This window comes from Podarcis raffonei, chromosome 2, assembly GCF_027172205.1.
Source record: "Podarcis raffonei isolate rPodRaf1 chromosome 2, rPodRaf1.pri, whole genome shotgun sequence".
NCBI lineage: Eukaryota > Metazoa > Chordata > Lepidosauria > Squamata > Lacertidae > Podarcis > Podarcis raffonei.
Window position 1 is genome coordinate 51,346,403 of NC_070603.1, and position 22,061 is coordinate 51,368,463.

Genomic DNA, 22,061 nt, shown 5'->3' on the forward strand with positions numbered 1-22,061 from the left:
TGCCAGAGGTGGTTTTAGGGTAGCGTGCCTGGTTTGGCCGAATTGGGTGCCGCCCTGCAGGGGGCGCCACAACAATGCTGTAGAATCAAGCGCAAGTAGTGGGAGGGGGCACTGAATTTTAGTGTTGCCGCTGAAATCTGAGAGCCCAAAGTCCACTGCTGAATATGATCATATAAAACACCAGTTCTTTCTGACTAACACAAGAATGTATATGGTAGGGAGGAAATCCTTGAAATAAATACCAACTTGAATCTTTCATTTTTATAATTTCAGAGTCAAGAGATCTCTTTCTGGACAGTACAGACAAAGCTAATACAAATAACATGGGAGCCAGAAGAGTCTGGAACGTTCAGCTAATGAATTCTAACCAAACTTAGACAAGATAGCAAGACAGGACAAAATTCCTCTGAAAAAGTGGGTGTGAGTCTGAAATAAGGCCACCCTCACTGAGATTCATTTCTTTGAACTTTCACCTAGGATTCCGAATGAAGCCAAGATGTTGGGTTACCTCAATCATCTCTCAAACAGAGTTAGGATTTTTCACGCTTGCATGTTTAGCTTACCTGTCACACAAAAACTGATCAGAACCAAGCATCCACTTGTTTACAGAACGATACCAATTTATTCTCTAGCTGGAAGTCACCTCATAACTTCGGCTGAAACTCTGATCTGATAATTTTCTTGCTGTTTTTACTGAAATTAGCTGAAGTACACTTTGCTTAGACACTTTTAAAAAATACTAAATGAAAAACAAATCGTATATTTTGATATCTAATCTAGTAGTCTCTGAATTCAGATTTTTCACAGTGCCATTTGCATAGCAATTACTTGTGAGCTCAAACTCGAAAGACTATACTTTCCTTTTGGAGTACAAGACCATTCCATCTCTTCCAGCATCGATAACATAGCAAATTGTGCTTGAAAACTGTGGTACATAATTTGAGGGAGAATTTATGGCCAATAAACCTGAATCTTCACTAAAAGTCTATTTTGTTTCCTTAAACTGTTGAGCTACTGGCCCTGAGCTACTGGCCCATTTTGTCCAGTATTTTAAATGGCAATGAGAAAGGACTCATTCGTATCCCTATACACACCACAGTGGAGATTTCACAGGGTTAAAATAGTCAAGTAACCTGAGGAAGATCTCCAACCGCAGAAAGAATTTACAAATTAACACCTCCAGACACACTTCTGCTGGGTATCAAAGCCCCTTCACACTGCTCATCACTCGTTTTGAAAACGCTTTACGGCTGAGAAATAATTGTAGCATTTCTGGGAGGTAGGCAAGTATCATATTCCCACTTTACATATAGAAAAGCAGAGGTTGCAGCAGCTGAACCAAAATTCAAGGAAAGCAGAGTGCATTTGTAAGAACACAGAAAGTTCTAATTTAATCACTTATACCAAGTCAGACCACTGGTCAGTATTATCTACACCATGGGTAGTCAACCTTCTGGACTACAGCTCCCATCATCCCTGATCATTACTCATGCTGTCTGGGGCTGATGGGAGCTGTATTCCACAGCATCCTGGAGGACTACCCCTTTGTCTACCCTGACTGGTCTCAGATATTTTGAATATTGCCTTGAGATGCCAGGGACCAAAATGGTACCTTCTGCATACAACATTGGTCTACAACTGAGCTACTTCCCTTCCCTTCTTGGAATTATGGCCCTTCCCTTATTAGGAATTATTAGGAGTCCTCCTTCCCCTCAAAACCCACAATAGAATTTAATGGAAAACCAGAAAAGTCACAGCACTACCTCTGACTGAGAAACAGCTGGGGGGGGGGACAACAAACACCATTTATGACACAGAACAAGTAATATTAAATTAGCTGTACGTCTTGGAAGTGAAGATCAGGCCATTGCAACCCATCCTGAGAGGCCAGCAGGTAACAAATTTGGCTTAATAAATAAAAATCCATGCTATAGCAGCAACAGTCACGTGGACAGAGAAATCACTCCATTAAAGTCTCAAGTATTTATAAAACGTGTCCACCTCATTCGTGTGATTCTACTGCCACACCTACATGCGCATGTCTAATAGTGCGGCCGTGAAGTTTATAACCATCCAGAGTCACTAATGCCACAGTGCCTGGCTGCATTTCCTCTGCTGGCACGTGACAGACTATTTCATGGTCGTAGGGGTCATATTTGCCACCAATGGGGTTCATTTTCTGCAGGCCATGCTTCACAAATATGCTTTGCAGTTTGGACTCTATGAGAGACAAGCCTTCACAAATCTTCTTGAGAGTCAGAGATGGGTCATCGTGTTCTCCACTTGTGGTACTGTCGGTGGTCTTCTCCAAGATATCTGCCACTTCTACCAGGTCTCTACAGAAACTCTGGATGCCTGTAGGTACATAGATCAGAAAGGTGAGGATGACTGTTCAAAGGGCAGACACAATGCATTAGAGTCTCAGTGCTTATAACATTCTCTGTATAAAAGAAGAATCAAGGTCCAGCAAATACTGACAGTCAAACCTTTTTTTTTTTAAAAAAAAACCCTGATAGATGTACTGCTGTTTTAATTAAAGTTTGTGTTATTTGCTCATTGCTTTTATTTGCAACATAAACCACCCTGAGATAAACATTTTGAAGGGTGGTATATAAATGCCTTAAATAAACAAATAAAGCAGAGCACATGGGGTGGTAGGTAGAGCCTATGGCAAGCTATGCACAATACCAGCACCCTTTTTACTCACCAAATATCTTAGCATCCTCAACAAACTTCTGTGTCCTCCGCCTAACATTTTCAGAATCTGTCAGGGCTCTTTGGTACCGTTCCTGCACACACAGTAAGAAGCAGAGTCAGACAAGAACATCTCCCAAAGCAACAGGGCAATGGGCCATCTATAATGCTGCAAGCCTGGACCAAGAGGGTTGAGCACAGCTTTGCTTGACAGACACAGCCTTCAGTTGCTGCTTGTGTGACTTCCTGCTGAAATGAATAGGCCGTATTGAAAAAGACCTAAAGATCTCCGCACCCCACTTCATTACCCTCTTCTATTAACAAACAATGGCAAGGAATAGCTACAGCAGATGTACATGCATGCATACTTATGTAGCAGAAAGACATTGGGAAAATGTGACAGCAGCATCTCCTAACATAAACAATGCCTTATTTATTACATTTATTTCGCAAAATGTATATACAGCTTGACGGTAATAAAACCTCAAAGCAGTGTACAAAAAGACGAAACCCCTAAGATTATCAGTAAAAACACAGATAAAAGCAACTACTTAAAACATTCAAAAAATTAATAATAATAATAATAAAAAAATTTATTTATATCCCGCCCTCCCCAGCCGAAGCCGGGCTCAGGGCGGCTAACAACAATAAAACAATACAAAAGTACAACACAAACAACACTCTAAAATCATTCATTATAAAATTAATAACTAAAATCAGCTGAGAACCAGATTAAACACACACTCTGCTTGTCTGGATAGGCTTGCCTAAGCAAAAATGGTCTGCTACCATTGTCCCTCCTTATGCTGAGCACAGGACAAAGTCTAATGACAGTCTCTAGACACTGTTGCTCATGCTATCCGGAGGGTATGCATGTAGACTTCCCCCTTGCTTACTGAATACTGATGGACTGTGAGTGCACAAACACATCCCATCACAGTGAGCATTTAGTGGATGACAGGAAGGACAGGCACTGCTACACAGAATGGTGCTTTCCCCTGGTGTGGAAAACAAGAGTTCGGAGTTGTTCCTTCTGCCTGGCCCCTCTTTAAAGAGCCCATGCAGGCAGCAGTGATGGTCACTAGAGATGTCACCAGCTGGGCATCTGCTGTTCTGGAATGTTTCAACTATTGTCCTAGCTCTACGTTTGGAAAAGTAACGGACACACAATAAATAGCCTGGGTATAAAATGCTTAAGAGTAAATTCAGTGCACATAACGATGACGGCTGCAATGCTGTACACCAGGCCTAGTGTCAGCTCTCAGCACCGTCAGGCAAATGCTGGGGCCTGCACACCCTGGCAGGGCCCCCTGGAACTGACATCTTGCTGGTAGACCTTTGTCGTCATCCTCCCTTTTCTCTACCAGCCGGAAGGGACCCAAACAAACAGACATTTGTCCTGATCTGCTTTCACCACCAGCTAGCCTGCCTGGAGGAGGAGGAGGCTGGCAACAGTGGAAGGAGTTATGCTGCAGGGGTTGCGGGGGAAGAGTGGCAGCAGGGGATGCTATCTAATTCTACTAATCTGATCTTTTGACTACTGAATGCTGTAGACTTTGGGACTGGGTATTTAAGAGACACAAAAGCTGAAACCTTAAAAAAAAGTGTTAGGGCAAACAGCCAAGTTAAGGACGATACATACTGTTAAGACACGGACTTGTTCTTCCAATTTGGTGGCTTTGAGCTCTAAACTGTTCTCGTTCAGGAGATGTCTAGGCTCATCAGGAGGGTCTTCGGGACCACAGTCATCGCCTGTGCTCCTCTGCTGAGCAGCAGTGCTGAAGGCAAAGGACAAGCCTCTGAAACAAGACAGTGACAAACAATGAGGAGAGAAGCAGGAACACTTTCAGAGGTGTCTGTTTAAAATAGTGAGGTATCAGCTAGCTCCAGCTTTGTGTTTTCCCACCATCGGGACTTGGGTGGAGGCAGCAGTGGTCCAGGTCAAGGGAACACAGGCCTCAGTCTTGTGCTATTGGGCGGGAATTTTTATTCACACCTTCTTCCAGCAGATAAAAGATTAATCTCTCTCCCAATCCTGTGAAGGAGAAAGACTGAAAAGCAACAGCCTTTTGCTTATAGGTTGGAAAACTTGATCTGGGTGTCATTGACTAGCGGAACAACTTGCTCCCCGCCCCCCTTTTTAAAGCCGCTTCTCTGTGACATTAAATGCTGGTTGGCAAGTAAGAAGAAGAGAAATGCACACCCCTTTAGCATTTACAGCATGTGTATGGTTATGATTACAGAGGGAGCTTGGTGAACCAGCCATTTGCTACACTTTGTGTTCAACAGCATGGGAACCCAGGTCAGGTTTTTTGTATCAATGCTAGTTATAGCAAGAATGTTTTTCAGGACAAAAACTCTTTGAAATCACCTCATTCAGGGTGTTGGCAACATGCCACATAGCATAGCTGACTGTGTACACTATTGTTCAGCTGATCTGAATGCACTCACCTGAAAAGCATCTGGGGCAGTTTTGCAGACATGCAAGCTGTTTTTTTGCCCGTAAGGGAAAACTCAGAGCTGTGCTGTTGCTAATATGCAAACTGTAAAATCATAAACGAGGGATCCAGCTGGGCTCCCATCAGCCCCAGCCAACAAGGATTATGGGAGTTGGAGTAGAGTAGTGTCTGAATGGCCGCAGGTCCCACGCTTCTGTTATAAACAAAACTCTACTCTTGCCTCTTTAGGTCAACAGGGCTCAATGCTTTGCCAGCATTTTTAATATGTTGCCAAGCTCTGCATGAATCTTGCTGCCCTAACGTTTGACTCTACTATCTGAAGTACATGTGAAAAGAGGACGGATGTCTACATGTGAAAAGAGGACGGATGTCTACATTTGGAGACGATCCAACAGTGCTGTGTTTTGGGGTGTTAACTACAAATTCTGATTTGATACACTGGTACACAGTTGTGGGCAGCAGCATAAAATGTAGTTTGTGGCACAAAACAACACAAAATTTGGCATAGGTTTTGAGGGAATACCAGGTTTGGGGGTTTATAGTGAATGCTGCTTGCAAAGAAGAACTGAAAACATATGCTGCCGTTGTTAAACTGTTTGCAGGGATTCCAGGGAGCAGGGAGGGATCTGTATTAGCACCCCTGAAAGGTAGGTATACTCCACACCCAAAGAGAGTGGGGGCTGTGTTCCACCCACCCACCCACCCAGAAGTGATTCATGGAGCTGGATTTGGACAGGGGTGGGGAAAGGAAGTTTCACTTCGTGTTGAAATGGTGGGTTGGGCAGCAAGTGTGTGACTCTGCTACTTGAAATAAATAATCTCCAAACCCAATATTCTATTAATATTTTTTTAAAGAGCTGGGTAGTGTCTTTGCCTTTGAAAAGTGACACACACATTAGGGGATCAAAAGGACCTACCTAGACAGCAGAATTGCAGCATTTGAGGGGCATATGTTCTCTGAGTGACATTTTGTCCTCTTAGCTGTGGGTGTACACAAACATTGCATAAGGAAAGAAGGAAACAGCTTCTGAAAGCACTTGCCTGAATGACAACGGATTTAGGAATGATGAACCATTCTCCTCAACTAGACAATCTGGGTTCTGTTAACAAATCTGTCGTTAAGAAGGCCAAAACTCAGTGGACAGACCGTTCGAATCAAAACCTTCCTTCGTCTTGCAGCCATAATCACTTCCAAGCTAGACTAGTTCTGTACCATCCTCTGCATTGGGCTGCCCATGAAGTCAGTCCAGAAGTAAGGTGACATCAGATGACATTACATGGACCCTTTACTAGCTCCAACGGTAAGCAATTTGCTCCTGGAGTAGAGCAGGTTAGCAGCAAGGTCAGGGCTGTGTGGCTGCAGCAGGAGGTGAACTGCTTTGGCTCCACTGTAAGTGACAGTGGCAGCACTGTTAGACATAATCACCGTGCCAGCTGTTCCTGCTTCCCCCTACAAAGAACTGTTCAAGAACTCTACTCCACTTTATAAGCCTTTCTGGGGGGTCCCTCACTACTGGTTGTACAACAAATGAATGAGGCCTGCCCAGAAACATCATCAGTATTTAGAATGGCCCCCCAAGGGAAGAGCACTGCCTGATTTTCGGCAGATAGCAAAGAAGACCATTTTATTCCAACATGTTTTCTCAACATTGTGCTATTAGTTAGGATGAACGTCTGCTGCTACTGTTTCAAAAAGACCAGATCAACATATTAGTGGCTTATAGGGTTTTTTAAATATTGTTCATTTGCATTTCAGTGATGCTTGATAAATTATCTTTGTTGTAACCTGCCTCACTGAACACTCCCATAGAAAGAATGGTGCAATAGGGAGATAAAAACACCACACAGGAAACTATAAAATTGTACTGAGAACCAAGTTACCAACAAAATCAGATGCACTGATGACACAGCTGATGACAGTATTTGAACAAGACACAGATCTCTCACATGCTGGTTATTCATCCCTGGAGGTACTGCTCTACAAAGTTCTGCAGAAACTACAAAGTTTAGCTATGGAATTTACTATGAGATCACTTCCTTAGATGGTGTGTGTGTGTGTACATGTTCTGGGCTATGAATAGCTAACAAACCAAGCATCAACTATAGATATGAAATCCTCATGCTACTCGGATTGCATCTTACTCTTGAGTCAGTGAAGTCCAGCATCTTCCGCCCACTCCACGCCCCCTTATCCCCACTGCAAACTATGACCTCCTTTGAAAATGTCTAACCCATGTCTTCATCCAAGGGATTCCAAGGCAACATACATAGACATTCCAAACTTCTATACAATATTAAAACAAACAATAAAAATTAAAGCATTAATAAAATATTCAAAATGCAGGTACCAGTCTGCCAGACAGCCAGACTCCAGGACCTTTAAAAGAGGACTACAAGGCAAACAAGCTAGTTGCTTAGGGTCAAAAAGAAAAAAGTCTAATGATTTTTTTCTTGTGGCATCCTGGAAATATCTAGTCCAGTGGTTCCCAAACCTTTACCCCCACAGATCACTTGAAAATTGCTGAGGGGCTTGGAGACCCACTTTACAATTCCTCCACCTGTTATAGCAATTGTAACATGCTAGGTGCTGTATGACTTCTGACTGTATTTTCACAGACAAGCTGCAGACCACCTGAATGAAGTGGTTTGCAGGCCACAGTTTGGGAACCCCTGGCATCTCCTGTTTGAAACAGGACGCTGAACTAAATCGACCTTTGGCCCGACCCCACAGGGCTTTCTTATCATCTCAGTAACTGAGAGTATCTCAGTATCTCTCTTATCAGCTGCACAGAAAGGAAACTCCACCAGGATGCCTTCATTCTCCCTTCACTGGAGGAGAGAAAGAGAGACACAGAGAAAAAGGCACAAAATTGGGTGCAATCCTCAGAGACACACTGATCTAAAAATACTACATAAAAAGCACCACGAGTGCCCATTTCGAGCGCCTGGGTGCTGTGGCACCTTCTGAGTGCTAAAACACCTCCAGGGTGGGAATCTGGGAGAGACATCGCAAATTCCCAAGAGCTGCATGAAGGGGGCGGCATAAAGAGGAGAGGATCTAAAACCGTGGTTCCCAACGTGGGGCACACGCCCCACAGAGGGGCACTTTGATTTTTAAGGGGGGAAATTCGAGAATGAGTTGTTAACAGTTAATGGCCTTTTAGGCTTCCTCAACGTAAATAGTTCACTTTTTGAACAATAAGAATTATATGTCTCAAGGGGAGTGGCATCAGGATTTTAGAGATGCTTAGTTGGGGCATGGCCAAAAAAAAAAGGTTGGGAACCACTGATCTAAAGCAAAATGCAGCAGAACCTCCCCAGCCCCGCCAAAAAAGAGCGCCGCCCCGGTGCAAGTGGGGGAAGAGCCAGAAAAAGGAGAGGATCCAATCCTCGGCGGCCTGTGCAGGGGCTCGCCATTGCCCGCCACCCACGGGGGAAAGAGAGCGACAGCTCGACTGAGGAAGGAGGAGGATTGGAAAGGAGCCCATTTCAGCCAGCCCCCCACCCGCCCCCCGTACCTGTCGTAGCGCAAGTGATGGTGGCCAAACTGGAGCAGGGGGCTGAAGCAGCGCCCCGCCGCCCGCGCCGACCTGCCTGCTGCTGCCATAGCTGCCCCGCCGACCGACGAAGCGTGGCCGACACTGGACCGCCAGGCGCCGACGGTGGGAGGAGACAAGGGCGGCGGCGGCGGCGGCGGCGACTACAACTCCCGTCAGGCACCGCGACCTCCCACTCACTCCCGCCGCCCGCCCTCCTTGCAGCGAAAAAGGGCCCCGCCTTTCAGAATCAAAGAATCATACAGTTGGGAGGAATGCGGAGGGTCATCTAGCCCAACCCTCTGCCATGCAGGAATCTTGCCCACGGAACCAGTGAGCGAGAGGAGTTGCCGGGGTCACGCCTGTATAAGAAGGGCGCTTGGCTGTTGCATCTCTACGCGCAAGGCGCCTTCTCTGCTGTGACAAGCCGTTTGGCATCTCCCAGCCTGGAGATTTATTTATTTCTGTGCCTGTGTATCCAGTGAGCTACCAGAAAACGAACACAGGAAACCTGCATCCCCTCAGTATCGGCTGAAAGCAACTCATACTCTGTCAACATTGTTTCAAATCTAGTTGAGCATCTTCTAATTCTCCAGGCTGCAATTCTTTATATTTTATATTTTTTAAAAGTTTTATTTGCAAATTAGCAAAAGGAAACAATTTACTTAACCAAATTTATATGCTGCTTAGACCTTAAACTTTTTTTTAAAAAAGAAGCACTGGCAGCTGACATTAACATGAATATTCTGTTACTCTTCACTCAGATGTGTAGATTAATCTAGGCTGTTCAAATGGGAATTGAAAAAAGAGTGATGTAGAAAGGGCTGCAAGATCTTCACAGACCACTGAGTACTAGATGGCGGGTCTTTGTCCTTCCAGTGTTGAAGCATAAGTCTCTCAAACATCATGACTGCTTGCAGAATTTGTCCTCAGTTCCCCACACCATATAAGTATCAAGGATTTTTCCAAGGCAAGGTTAATATGACCAATAATTTCTGACCAGAAAGAAAGCATCATTCACAAATGCCCACATTATATGCCTCACAGAAGTGTTTTCTGCGTTACATCAGCAACATTTATCTGAATTAGCCAGTTCCTTCCTACAAAGGCTCTGTGGAGTCCAATATACTGGGGGCAGTGTGGGGGAATTGTTTACTCAGTCTAAATTTAAAATCTAAAGAAAGACTATATATAAACACTAGAGCAATTTTTCATTGATTGAGCTGATGAGAACACACTTGATTATTCCATTCATCTTTAAGATTCTGGACATTCACTTTATAACATAAAAAATCCATTTATTTCCTCCAGCACTATAGGAGATGCAGAGTCACTCAGAGCTAATGATCCAAAATAGACTCTAAAACTGCTGTAGTTGACAATGCAATACTGCCATTTAACACTACCAATATTTAGACTACAAAATTGAAAACAGCAAAAATCCTCCATCTGGTCCTGTTAAGTGATCTAAGTAGAACCCACTTCTTTCATAAGAAGATTGCCTCTCTGTTTTCAAATCTTTATGACCCCATAATGTTACCTTGACTATATAGATCAAAATGTAACTGAGAGGACATTATATGAGAACTCTTGCTAGTCACTGTAATTACAGGTGGACATGGTCCTTTCTTGAGATTCTGGAACTGGGATAAAGCCTTATTGAATGCAGGGAGACTTCTATATATAAATGCATGAAATCATGCTGTTGAACTCAAATACAGAAGTAACCTATTTTTCCCCTAATATATTAATATATAATATAATATATCCTGTGAAACTCCAGATAAGCACAGTCAGAAGAGATTTTTGGAGTTAATTGAACAAGAGAAAAGGCAACTAAGGCTATGTACACATTAACAACCTAAAACACAGCAAGGTAGTTTCCACTTGCTGCCTTTCAAGTTGCATTGTTATGTCGTGAGATGTCTTCACGTGATGGGCATTGCCAATTTGTTTTCCTGTGCATGCAATTCCCCCCCAAAAAACTCCTTTTCAGTGAAGCTGTCATTGGTGCATGTGCAATGGCTGTCTCCCATGGCTCATGTTTCAAAATCAGAGAGAAGCTGGCTTGAGGGAAAGCACACCAAAAAGCATTACTTTTCAAGAAACTACAGTGGGACCTCAGGTTACAAACACTTCGGGTTACAAACTCTGCTAACCCGGAAGTAGTACCTTGGGTTGAGAACTTTGCCCCAGGACAATAATGGAAATTGCGCGCTGGTGGCATGGCAGCAGCAGGAGGCCCCATTAGTGAAAGCGTGCCTCAGATTAAGAACGGTATTGTGTTAAGAATGGACCTCCGGAACGAATTAAGTTCGTAACCCAAGGTAGCACTGTAGAAGATACAGGTGGCTAATGTGGCAAATGGCAGGTATACTCTGCTTCCAACACCAGCAATGGGAGAACACGGGAGCCTGGGAAAAAAATGCAATGTGTACACAGCTTACATTGCAATCTTTAGGACTTTTGTCCTGATTTAGTCACTTTCCTACTCTTTACTCACCCCTTTCATTTACCCCCCACATGACCTAATCTAGTTTCAGTCTGCAATCTCCTCCTACACACCATCTTAAAGTGTCTACAACATCAAGGCAATCCCCTCACCCTGCCCCGCTTCTGTCTTTTTAGGTATCCAAAGTAATGAGGACTTTAGGAGAACTGGAAAGCTTGCTCACTATTTTGTAACATTTTGGGTGGCCCTAACTTTACAGAATTGCCTTTAGACAGCTTGGGAGTCAAATAACATACCCTCCAGCATTTCTCCAATGAAAATAGGGATATCCTAAGGAAAAGTGGGACATTCTGGGATCAAATCAGAAACCGGGATGCCTTCTCTAAATTAGGGACATCCCTGGAAAATAGGGACCCTTGGAGGGTCTGGCATTATACCTGGTTCCTTGCTCTGTTGAAATAAATATGCTAATGATTAAGGGGTAGGCTTTCCATACAAATGGTATAGTTTCTACTTTGTCTATTCTAGTTACAGATAGTATCATCCCCCTGTAAACCAGAAAAGGTCATGATTCTGTCTTAAGCTTGTGCCATTTTGGAAGCATCAAGCTGGAGCCAAAGTTGTTGTGAAGTATTACAGCCACTCTCCTACCTAAACCTAGGAGATAGATGATGCATGCATATACATTTCTATGTGAACCATAAGTAACATGCATGTTGCTGCAACTTCTATGTTTACAACCCAAAACTGCCTTGAAATTTAGAAGAAAAAAACAAACACGCACAGCTCTGTACAAAGATCATATTTTATTGGGGGGGGGGACAGCAGAGGGAGGGGATCCAGATCTTAAAGTGCAGACAAATCTTAAATAGTAAAAATGTATGCCACAATATGCACCCACAAAGAGATAAGCACCCTACCCACCTCCCCCTATAAAAGAAAAGTAGGTCACTACAGCTTCTGGTCTGTTGGAATGACACAGCAAAGAGGACCACTGCATTTGCTGTAGGGTTCACCTTGGGGCCTCTTCTGAAGGTCTCAAGTTTTAGATTTTGTATTCCATGAATGAAGCAGGCCTGAAACCGGCCAGAGACCTTATACACATGAAGGCAGCTGGGCTCCCCACACTGCAGAAACAAGACCCACCCAAAACACTCTCCCACCCATCCCACCCGTGATCGGAGAGAAAGATTTTTAGAAATGGCAGCATAATGTCTGTTATTTAGTGCATGCACATACTGTCTTCTAGTGGCCGACTCACAGAAAGGGAAAAGTCTTCAGCCAATGTTCTGCTGACCAGAGACAGCACCCTTAAAAAAAATAAAACAGCCCTGCAACAGGGATTTTTTTTTTTGCAGAATTTCTCTAGCCACATCAGTCCATTTATTCACTCCCCTTTCTCACTTGCAAGTGCGAGTCTAGCTCTGCTGTGCAGCAAAGGTGGGGGGGGGAGGAGTGGGCAAATGGATCTGTTACAACACTTGGGCACTTTTAGAGTCTGTCGGGGGCGGGGGGGGGAGGTGATATTACTCCTTGCCCTCCTGAAGCTATTGATCTTATCCAACACATTTAAAAAGCTTAAATGGCAGCCTGAGAGAGACTACAGAAGTTGACAGGAGTGCTCCGGCACAGGTCAATATGAAAAGCCCTGAGATTTAAATTGAACCACCACGTGGGCAATGTCTTCTCCCTGTTGGGCCCTTGCCTCTGGGCCTAACTCAACAGTAGCTGCCTTGATCTGGTTTGGCAGAGAGCAGGACAGGGAAGCAGGCTGACAGGGTCAAGGGCTGCAAAGAGCATCTTTCGACAGAATCAATTGCAAGGCACTTCTGTGTGTCATGCCTCGTTTCCTTGTGGTGAGGAACACTCACCTGGTTTCCAACGCAAGAGAGGAGCTGCAGCAAGAAAGGTGAAGAAGTGACTTGCCCAAGGTCTTTGGCTGACTTGAATGAGTGAGGATCTCCGAACCATATCATCATCATCATCTCTCCCCACCAGACCAGTATCTACATTCCAATTTTTTAATGGCTCTTTGCTAATTTCATTAACCAAGAGCAAAATCTAACAGCTGGCATGCCAGATCTATTTGAGGTGCTCCTCACAGGCCACTCAAAGAGGAGAATTCTGAGGACACACTTAAAAAACCCAACATCCTTGAAAGGATTTCCCTTAGCCCCCCTCCCCTCCCCTTTCACCCACATCAGTTTTGCTTGGTAATCCTTCATTTGCGGGAGGGTGGGTGCTCTCCCTGCTGAAGAACCAAGTCCCCCAGCATCCTTCTGCAGTTTCCTTGAGGGATGAGAGGCTCTTGCACTGCTCTAGCCTTTCCCAAATGTGTCCCAATGCTCGAGAGGGGTTCTTCCCGGAGATGGAGGCCCAGTGACCCTTTTATGATTTCTTCATTTCCCATTCCTAGAAAGAGGGAGAAATAGCGGAGCTGATGAGTCCTGGGTTGCAAAGGAGATATGAAGGCTAGAAAGAGATTGCTGAGCCCTGGTTCCAAAGTGGGGTTCTGAAGGTTTGGGCCCAGTTCCAATGAGTCTTGTGGTTTGCCATTAATCGCAGGATTTTACTTTTACAAATAGCTGGAGCAGACCAGGAGAGGGGAAGATCTAGATCAGGACTGCAGCAGTGAGCAAAGGGTTAGGATTCCCCCCACCAAGGCCCCCATCCAGATCAGGCCTCTGTGCTGGGAAATTGTGAAAGGAAGATTCTACGCTTAAGGGCAACAACACCCAACTGCAGTTTACACTCTGTAGTACACACTAACATATGATATATATGCCACAACACCCTTGTCAAAGAATTTAGGATCCACTAGGATCAGCCTGGGGGCGACATCCCCTTCTGGGCAGCCTTCTGGGGGCCGCATGCTGGTGGTGGGCCGGGCCAGAGACTAAAATGGACAGAGCAATGCATGCGAATTTTACCTTTGCACAGTAAATTGCTTTGTTTCTACACACGTTCAAACATGCCTCTTCACCTTCCATCCAGGTAAGCCAGAGGCATGATCAGAGTTTGGAGACACATCCCAGCCAGGGAAAAACACCCAAGATCGATGAGGAGCAAGGCTTATGAGAGGTGTAGCCTGTGCAGGTGTGGCCTGGGAAGGGTCTCAAGGGCCAGATAAAGAGGGCTGCATTTGGCCCCCAGGCCTGATGTTCCCTACCCCTGTGTGAGTCCTGAAGATATTGGGAGAGGCAATGAGGAGGGAGGATAATGCTGGCGCCCAGCTAGGGGAGCAGAGCAGAGCTGGCTGTACCTTGGCCTTCTGCAGCACATTCCCCTTGTGGGCAGGAAGGAGGGAGGGGCTTCGCTTCCTCATTTCCGCTGCGCAGTTAACCGGGACCAGGTGCTCAGGGGGGCTTCCACTTGACTGGGGCGCAGGCTCCTGCAAGGAAACGTAGCAAGAAACCGAGAAGTTGTTCAGAGATTCAAGCAGGGGGAGATACTAGAGAAACCAGGTTGCTATCGCTGAAATGTATTTTGGGCGGCATTAATGGTCTCTGCGAAAGAGAAAACGGGGGTGGAAAGCTTAGTAGGATGGGTTGCCTTCTCTCACGCCAATCTACCTGTCGATGAAGACAATCTTTAGAGGCCCTTGTGGAACTGGCCCCTGTCTTCTGAGGTTCGGTGGAAAGCAAGCAAGGAAGAGGAGGCACTTTTCAGCTGTTGGATTTCTTTTTACACAAGACTTTCTGTAAAACAGGCCTAGCTGTCATGGTGACCCCTCCAGATGTTGTTGGACTGCAAGTCCCATCATCCCTAACCCTGGTCCATGTTGGCTAGAACTGATTTGCAGCCTAGCATCATCACGAAAACACCACACTGGCTACAACTGCTATGAACGGATTGCCCTTTGCTCTGCTGCTCCACGTTTCCCCATTGTTTGTTATCATTCTGGGAGTCATCCTGGGAGGAGTGGCAAATGGATGCCTTAAATAAGTATCCCCTTTCTCTGGGGCTTGAAGCAAGGCTGAGGGTTTGGACTAGATGACCCTCAGGATCCCTTCCAACTCTACAATTCTATGATCGCTTGGGCACCCCCATCAAGGTTAGGATCAGCAAATACTGAAGGGTAGGGCAAGCTCCTTTGCATTCAGAGGATCCTTGGTTCGATCCCTGACATCTCCAAGTAAGACAGGGAGACATCCCTTTCTGAAACCCCGGACAGCCCCTGAGTAGACCAGGCTTCCTCAACCTCAGCCCTCCAGATGTTTTGGGACTACAAATCCCATGATCCCTAGTTAGCAGGACCAGTGGTCAGGGATGATGGGAATTGTAGTCTCAAAACATCTGGAGGGCCAAGGTTGAGGAAGCCTGGTGTAGACAATACATAAGTAGGCAGACTGGTGGTCTGACTCAGCAGAAGTCAGCTTCCTGTGTTCCAATAATCATGGCTCCCTGGGCTTTTGTGTGCGCCCATTTTTGTTCTGTGCTTATGTGGGAAACGATCATCGACTGAAGCAGCCCTAACCGTCCAAGGCGGAAAGAGGAAGCAGCTGTCTCCTCCTCACCTTGTTTTCAGCTTTGCTGGTCACAGTGAGCCCCAGAGCCGGCCCTCCTGCCAGCGACTGCTTCAGCCTGTCTTTCACCTCCGTGAGCTTGAGCTCAAGGTCCACGCGCCTGGCCTCGTTGGCTTTGCACTGATCCTCCAGGGCCGCAACACGATGCTCCAGCTCTTTCAGGTCTTTCCCTGTTTAACAGACACATGGGAGCAAGGTCAGCCTGTGGCTCCAGGTTTGGAGAAGGAGACACATGCCAGGGAGCTTAGAGAAAGTGGGAGGGTGGGCAAAGGCGAAGGGAATTTCGCCCCCGCCCAATCCCACCGCCGAGGAGACATGTGGGAAATAGGAACTGGGTCAACGTTCTCGGAAGCTGACGCCTCTTTCTTAACGTGTCCACGAGAGGCAAGGCAGGTCACGTTTTTCACATTATCTGCAACGCATCAAAAGCAGTAAGGACAAAAAGACCTGGATTCTGCCAGCTTCCAGGCAATTAGCTGTGCAATTTCCATTACAAGAATTATTCTTCCAGTAGATGGCGCGCCTGGGCTTTCCTCTGCGGAAGGAGCCTGCAACTGTTTCTGTGGCTAATTTGAAGCTATTGCTAAGCTGCCAGTGCTGAGAGGGGAAAAAATGGGTTTTGCAAGTACCCAATATTAGGGATATATCCAGCACAGGACCTTCAGGGCTGAGAAGTAAGATGCAAAACTAAACAGCAGGTTTGATGTTGCTATTGAGGCAAATACAGTGGTAGGTACCTCAGGTTACATACACTTCAGGTTGCATATGCTTCAGGTTACAGACTCCGCTAACTCAGAAATAGTACCTCGGGTTAAGAACTTTGCTTCAGGATGAGAACAGAAATTGTGCTGCTGTGGCGGCGCGGCGGCAGCAGGAGGCCCCATTAGCTAAAGTGGTACTTCAGGTTAAGAACAGTTTCAGGTTAAGAACGGACCTCCGGAACGAATTAAGTACTTAACCCAAGGTACCACTGCATTTTGCAACAAATGCCTCCTACGTTGGCCTTCTTTATCAGCAGCCATCCTCCTTCATCAGGAATAACAGAGACCTCCTTTTGTTCTTAACTGCAAGGAGTCCTAGGGTAAAGGGGCAGGTGCTTTAGCCAAGGCCACTGTGGGCTCAGCGTTCTACTGGCCCAGCACATTTTGCCGTCTGAGGAGGAGGACAAGAGGGTGCCTCCTCACCCGCAAATTCATTGAACAGAAGTTGGCAAAATTTTCAAATATCAACAAAGTGGAAGCGTACAAAAATAAACATTATTTTCCATCTTTGGGTTTCATTCATTTCAAAAAATAAAATTTTATTTTACAGTTTATTGTTGTTTATATTTTGAATTATATATATATATATGGGGGCACTAAAATATTTTAAGTGCTTAGGGTCTCTAAAGGACTTAATCCGGCCCAGTAAACTGGACTGTATGTGGGAGGTAAATGCAGCTCAGGAGAGAGGTTTCTGTGCAAAATGGCCAGGGGTGAGGGACGTGGCAGCGGGAGAATTGCTTCTCCAGCAGGGGCATATACCTGAGCTTCCCTTCATAGCCTCTCGGAGCTCCCGCTTTTCCTTCCGCAGGCCCATCAGTTCATTCCGGATAGAAGCTTTCTCTTTCTCCAATTTGTCCTTCTCAGTCAGGAACCTCCTGGCATCTTCCTCAGCACGGTTCTTGCCATACTTGTAGTTATTGGCATCTGCAAGGGGAGGGGGATGAGTTAAGAGACACGGCCTTCTGTTAGGCACCTGAGGTGAGAGGGTTTTTTGTTTAGCTCTGCCTTGACAGCAGATAATTTTAAATGCAAACTCAGGGCTGAACAAGCTCAAAGATGCACAACACCAGACTGTGGTCTGAAATGAAACTGAACCAACAGTCAGAACCAAGACACCTGCTTTCCCAACACAGCCTCTGCAGTGCTGCCCAGAGATTGCTGATTATTAATATTGCTGGCACAGGAGAAGTGGCTTATGGGAGCACAAGCACACATCCAATTATGAACGGGAGCTGCTAAGACTTCCAGCAAAGCTTGGCATTCTTGTAAAATTGATTTAAACTATTGATACAGTTACACTTCATAGCCACTGGAGAACTGCCCGTGCAAAACAAAATAATTAAGTAGAACATGGTGTTCTTGTAGCTCAAACTTCAGAGGGAGCTAATAATGATGATGACGATGATGATGATGATGATGATGATGATAATAATATGTTCCCTGCCCATCTGATTCGATTGACCCGGCCACTCTAGGCGGCTTCCAACAGAATACACAAAAATACAACAGAACACCACACATCAAAAGCTTCCCCAGATGTCTATGGGAGGCCATATAATTATTTATCCCTTTGACATCTGATGATAGGACATTCCACATGGCAGGTGCCACTACCGAGAAGGCCCTCTGCCTGGTTCTTTATAACCTCACTTTTCATACAGGAATCAAAGATGGATTCAGCTCAACGTTCCTGGAGCATCATAGGAGATTCTAAAAAGAAACTTGGGATTCTCTACCAAGGTCAAGGAACCTTTTGCAGCCTGAGGGCCATGTTCCCTTTTGGATAACCTTCGGGGGGGGGGGGGTAGAAGCAAAGTGGGTAGAACAACAAATCTGGATGTTGTCTTTGTACATCAGGTTAATTTTTACACACACACAAACACCTTTCTCTATCCTTCATGCAGGAAAACAAGAATCACTATAAGAATTCAAGGTCATACTCCAGCTGTGCAAAAAACACTCACAAAAGGTGCAATGCAGAGCCAGTGAAGGATGTGGCCTGAGGAGAGGCCTGGTGGGGGGGTGAGAGAGAGAGGGGCCTGGAGTACTGCATTTGGCTTCCTGGGCCAGAGGTTCCCCAACCCTGCTCTGTGCAGAGAACAGTTTTCACAGAAGGAAGGAGACCCATCTCTGCAATCCTAAACACGTGTTTTCAGAAGCAGTAGCTACAAATGGGAAACACTGCCAGTACAGTTGTACCTTGGTTCTCGAACGCCTTGGTACTCATACGTTTTGGCTCCCAAATGCCAGAAGCCCAGAAGCAAGTTTTTTAACTGTTCTTTGGAACCCGAATGTCTGACATGGCTTCTGCATGAGTGCAGGGAACTCCTGCAGCCAATTGGAAGCAGCGTCTTGGTTTTCAAATGGTTTGGGGAGTCAAACTGACTTCCAGAATGGATTATGTTCGAGAACCAAAGTATGACTGTACACCAAATTTTCTATTGAGATTTTCCCTTCTCAATAAGAAATGTGGGCAGGTTAGGACTTAGAAGCTGCCGTTTACTGAGTCAGGCCCTTGGGTCCATCTAACTTTGTATTGTCTAGTGTGACAGCAGCTCTCCATGGTTTCAGACAAGGATTTATTTTCCCTCCGACCCAACTTGGAGAAGCAAAGGGTCCAACTACAGCTGTACTCAAAAGCCAGCAATTCTATTTCCCTTAGGTTTGGCTGTTTTGGGTTGTCAGAATGCCATGCCAAAACAGGGGCCTGGACTCCCAAGAGGTACAAAAAGCTGATGAAATGTTTTATCAGTGTGAAGCAGTTCCCCTCACCCATTTGGCTGGTGGTTCTTGCAAGGCTATTAGCAACCTCTGAGCAGCATTGGGAAAGACCAGCAGGGTGTGTATGTGTGTGTAACACAGTGCTGATCGTACATGTTCAGGGCCATTGCTATCTGGTAAAGCTCCGATCAGTTCCTGTTAACAACAATTTTGACCTGCGAAGGGGAACGGGGTGGAGATCACAGAATCAGTTTTGACGCAGCTCCAAAAGGAGAAGCCTCATTTTGACACAAGGCTTGACTGAGCTTGAGACCTACTGCATTCAAAGCACAGGTCCTACCAACAAACAGAGGCTCTTCCTCTGTCAGCCATGTTATCCCCATTTCAGGCCTGAACCTCAGCTAAGAGAGAAGCTGCAAAGGCAAATAGGTAGTACTGTGCATTAAACCCATCCAGACTTTGGCCCGGCCTGCAAATCAGCAATCCTTGTCCCATTAGGAAACAGGTCACAAATAATGAGAAAGCAAAACCTGAGACGGAAGTGGAGCCATTAAGCAGCAACTGAGTGTTGTATAAGCTTACACTACTGGAAATGGCTCTTTAGGGATCGTCAGCTCGGAGTCTTTCCCCTCCCCATTCCAGCTGGCTGATAAGAGAGCCACCCCAAGCATCCCACATCAGGATCCAAACCTACTTGACGCATGGCGCTTGACTTTCACTTGTGGATCCACACGGCGCGATTTCTCGCTGCAAGAGGAGCCGTGACGCTTCACCTGGGACCCTGACGGCCACCCTGACTTTTCCAGCTGCACACAGAAAAGCACAAAGAAGCCATCATTTCAGATGGTGTCAAGGAGACCAATAATGATGGCCAACATCAAGGGAAGGGTATTTCTAGGATTAAGGTGAATATTATTTTTGCTCTTGGATGCTGTGTGTTGTTTAAGTTATTGTGTTATATTTATAGTATTGGAATTTGGGTTTTCTTTGGTATGTTATTATATTATTAACATGTTATTAAAAAATTGTTATTGTTGTATTGCTATGCTATTAAATTGTAGCTATCCTATGTTTTTGCTATGTTATGAGGAAATAGTTTTTGTAGTGTTTGTTTGAAATGCATCCCTATTTCTTTGTTTTTAAGCCACTTTGAGGATTTCTTTTTGTGGAAAAGTAGCATACAAATAAAATTGAATAATGAATGAATGAATGAATGAATGAATGATGGGTGTGAGCAAGAAGTCCAGTTTCTTCCCATGCAGCATAGCTGCTTGAGAAGCAAGCTAATCCAAGTGCCTCTGCTTGGGCAAAACTGTTTGTCAGTCGCCAAACACTTGGAAGCACATGCAGGCAGGGAGAAGAGTGCTGTTAGGGAAAGGAAGCAGGGGAGAGAAGAGGGTTATGGCATTTCTGCTTTTCTTTTTTCAAATACCTCCACCTTCTCATAGGGGACTTCATCGTATAATACACGGGAAGCATCTGTTTGGTTCTCAAGGGAGGAGCTGGCCCACCTGAAGAGGCAGAGAAACAGACAAAACATGCTCTACATCTCTAGTACTGATTGCAAAATCTGACACTCTTTACCAGCAAGAACGATTGAGCTCTTCCTGCCACCCTCTGCACTCACAAAATGAATCCAAACATAGGCCCTCCTACGTTGAGTTTGTAGATGCTATTGCATCATAAACTTCTGCCAAGCCCTGTATTTTGGGCAACACAGGAGTGGAGATACCTCACACATATCATATTGGGTGCACACCTGAAAAATGTTGTTGGAAATGTGGAACACATATACTAAACCAAATCAAGTCAAAAGGTTAAGTATGCATCTAAGAAGTTAAGCGTGACTGCAGTTATCCAGGAAACAAGATTGCCTGAGATGCTTGCCAAATATACACTCCCTGATAAATCTGGATATGCCGTTGCATGGTGTGTGAAATGTCCCTTGGTGCTATGGAGATAACCGCATAGAAATCGAGAATGTTTGCTCCATATCAATCTTTTAAACTCGCAGCTTGGATATTTAAAATTCTCTGCTCCATACATAAGAGTGTTTCAATATGGGCTCATCTTTTCTTGATACACAAAAGGGCCATTTAAGCCTGAGGCGCAGAGTGTGAGGTTTTCTATGCTTCCTATCTTGGAAAGTGGAACTAGCACTTGCACCACATTCACACCCATGATATAAACCAGGAAACACGAGCGCAGGCTTGCTTGTTTCAGCCTCACATTCACAGTAGCTTAAATGGCTTACTATATTCTGGCCTTTCAGGTATGATTTTAGCAGGTTGTCATCTTGATTTGGATCATGGTTTAGAGCAGGGGTCGGCAAAGTTTTCTGTGGCTTGGTGGGGGTCCCTGAGTGGGCAGCGGGGGTTCATGGGCCAGTTAAACAACCCCCGTGGGCTGCTTGTGGCCCATGGGCCTTAGGTTGCTAACCCCTGGTTTAGAGACACCAAAAAATCTGTTTTGGCAGATTTGTTGCTGGCGTAGGTGGTTTTAACAGAACGTTTTATCCTCAGAGGCTCTGTTGGGGGCAGGGAGAACATGAGGCAGGCACTCTCGCCTGCAGACGGGGACAAGTGGTTTCCATACCCGGCTGCGTCACGGAGCGCTAGCGGAAGAAACACTTACATGTAAGAGTGTCTCACAGCATTGATGATGTTGGCGATTTTCTCCACATCCACATAGTCATAATGCAAGGCTTCTGGGGCTGTCTGGGAGCCAGTTTCAACCAGCAGGAGCCCAAGCCAGCGCCCCAGGTCTTCATAGCTGCTCGCCTGAGGAGTAAGACAATAGTTTAAAGTGAAAGGAAGCACATATTGCTCTGGGCAACAGCCAAGGCCACGCTCTTCCCACAAGGAAACATGGTCAAGGACATGTCTTTCCAGAGTGCATTGTTCCTTTAC

At 45.4% G+C, this 22,061-nt stretch overlaps 2 protein-coding genes across 3 annotated transcripts in view; both read right to left on the minus strand.

Moving 5' to 3' along the window:
• Positions 1–1,364: 1,364 nt before the first annotated feature.
• Positions 1,365–8,825, minus strand: GRPEL2 (GrpE like 2, mitochondrial). The gene is made up of 4 exons (XM_053376584.1): positions 8,672–8,825; positions 4,337–4,493; positions 2,708–2,789; positions 1,365–2,355 (listed from the first exon to the last, which is right to left on the minus strand). The coding sequence occupies exons 1-4, from the start codon at positions 8,758–8,760 to the stop codon at positions 2,003–2,005; spliced, it is 681 nt and encodes a 226-aa protein (XP_053232559.1). The 5' UTR covers positions 8,761–8,825; the 3' UTR covers positions 1,365–2,002.
• A 4,485-nt stretch (positions 8,826–13,310) lies between these two features.
• AFAP1L1 (actin filament associated protein 1 like 1) overlaps positions 13,311–22,061 on the minus strand; it is a 69,164-nt gene continuing 60,413 nt past the window's right edge. For both annotated transcript variants that reach the window (XM_053376588.1, XM_053376585.1), the window contains 7 exons: positions 21,787–21,932; positions 20,585–20,663; positions 19,847–19,958; positions 17,191–17,355; positions 15,659–15,837; positions 14,404–14,532; positions 13,311–13,553 (listed from right to left, as the gene is read on the minus strand). In XM_053376588.1, coding sequence (XP_053232563.1) covers positions 13,530–13,553; positions 14,404–14,532; positions 15,659–15,837; positions 17,191–17,355; positions 19,847–19,958; positions 20,585–20,663; positions 21,787–21,932 — 834 coding nt within the window. In that variant the 3' untranslated portion in view covers positions 13,311–13,529. The remainder of the gene's footprint in view (positions 13,554–14,403; positions 14,533–15,658; positions 15,838–17,190; positions 17,356–19,846; positions 19,959–20,584; positions 20,664–21,786; positions 21,933–22,061) is intronic.

Bases quoted from the DNA above. Each gene is read 5' to 3' on its own strand.
- GRPEL2 (XM_053376584.1), bottom strand. From the start codon at position 8,760: ATGGCAGCAGCAGGCAGGTCGGCGCGGGCGGCGGGGCGCTGCTTCAGC. The intron at 2,790-4,336 runs GTATGTATCGTC...CTGTGTGTGCAG, and splicing joins AACAAGTCCGTGTCTTAACA to GAACGGTACCAAAGAGCCCT. The intron at 2,356-2,707 runs GTGAGTAAAAAG...ATGTACCTACAG, and splicing joins TGAGGATGCTAAGATATTTG to GCATCCAGAGTTTCTGTAGA.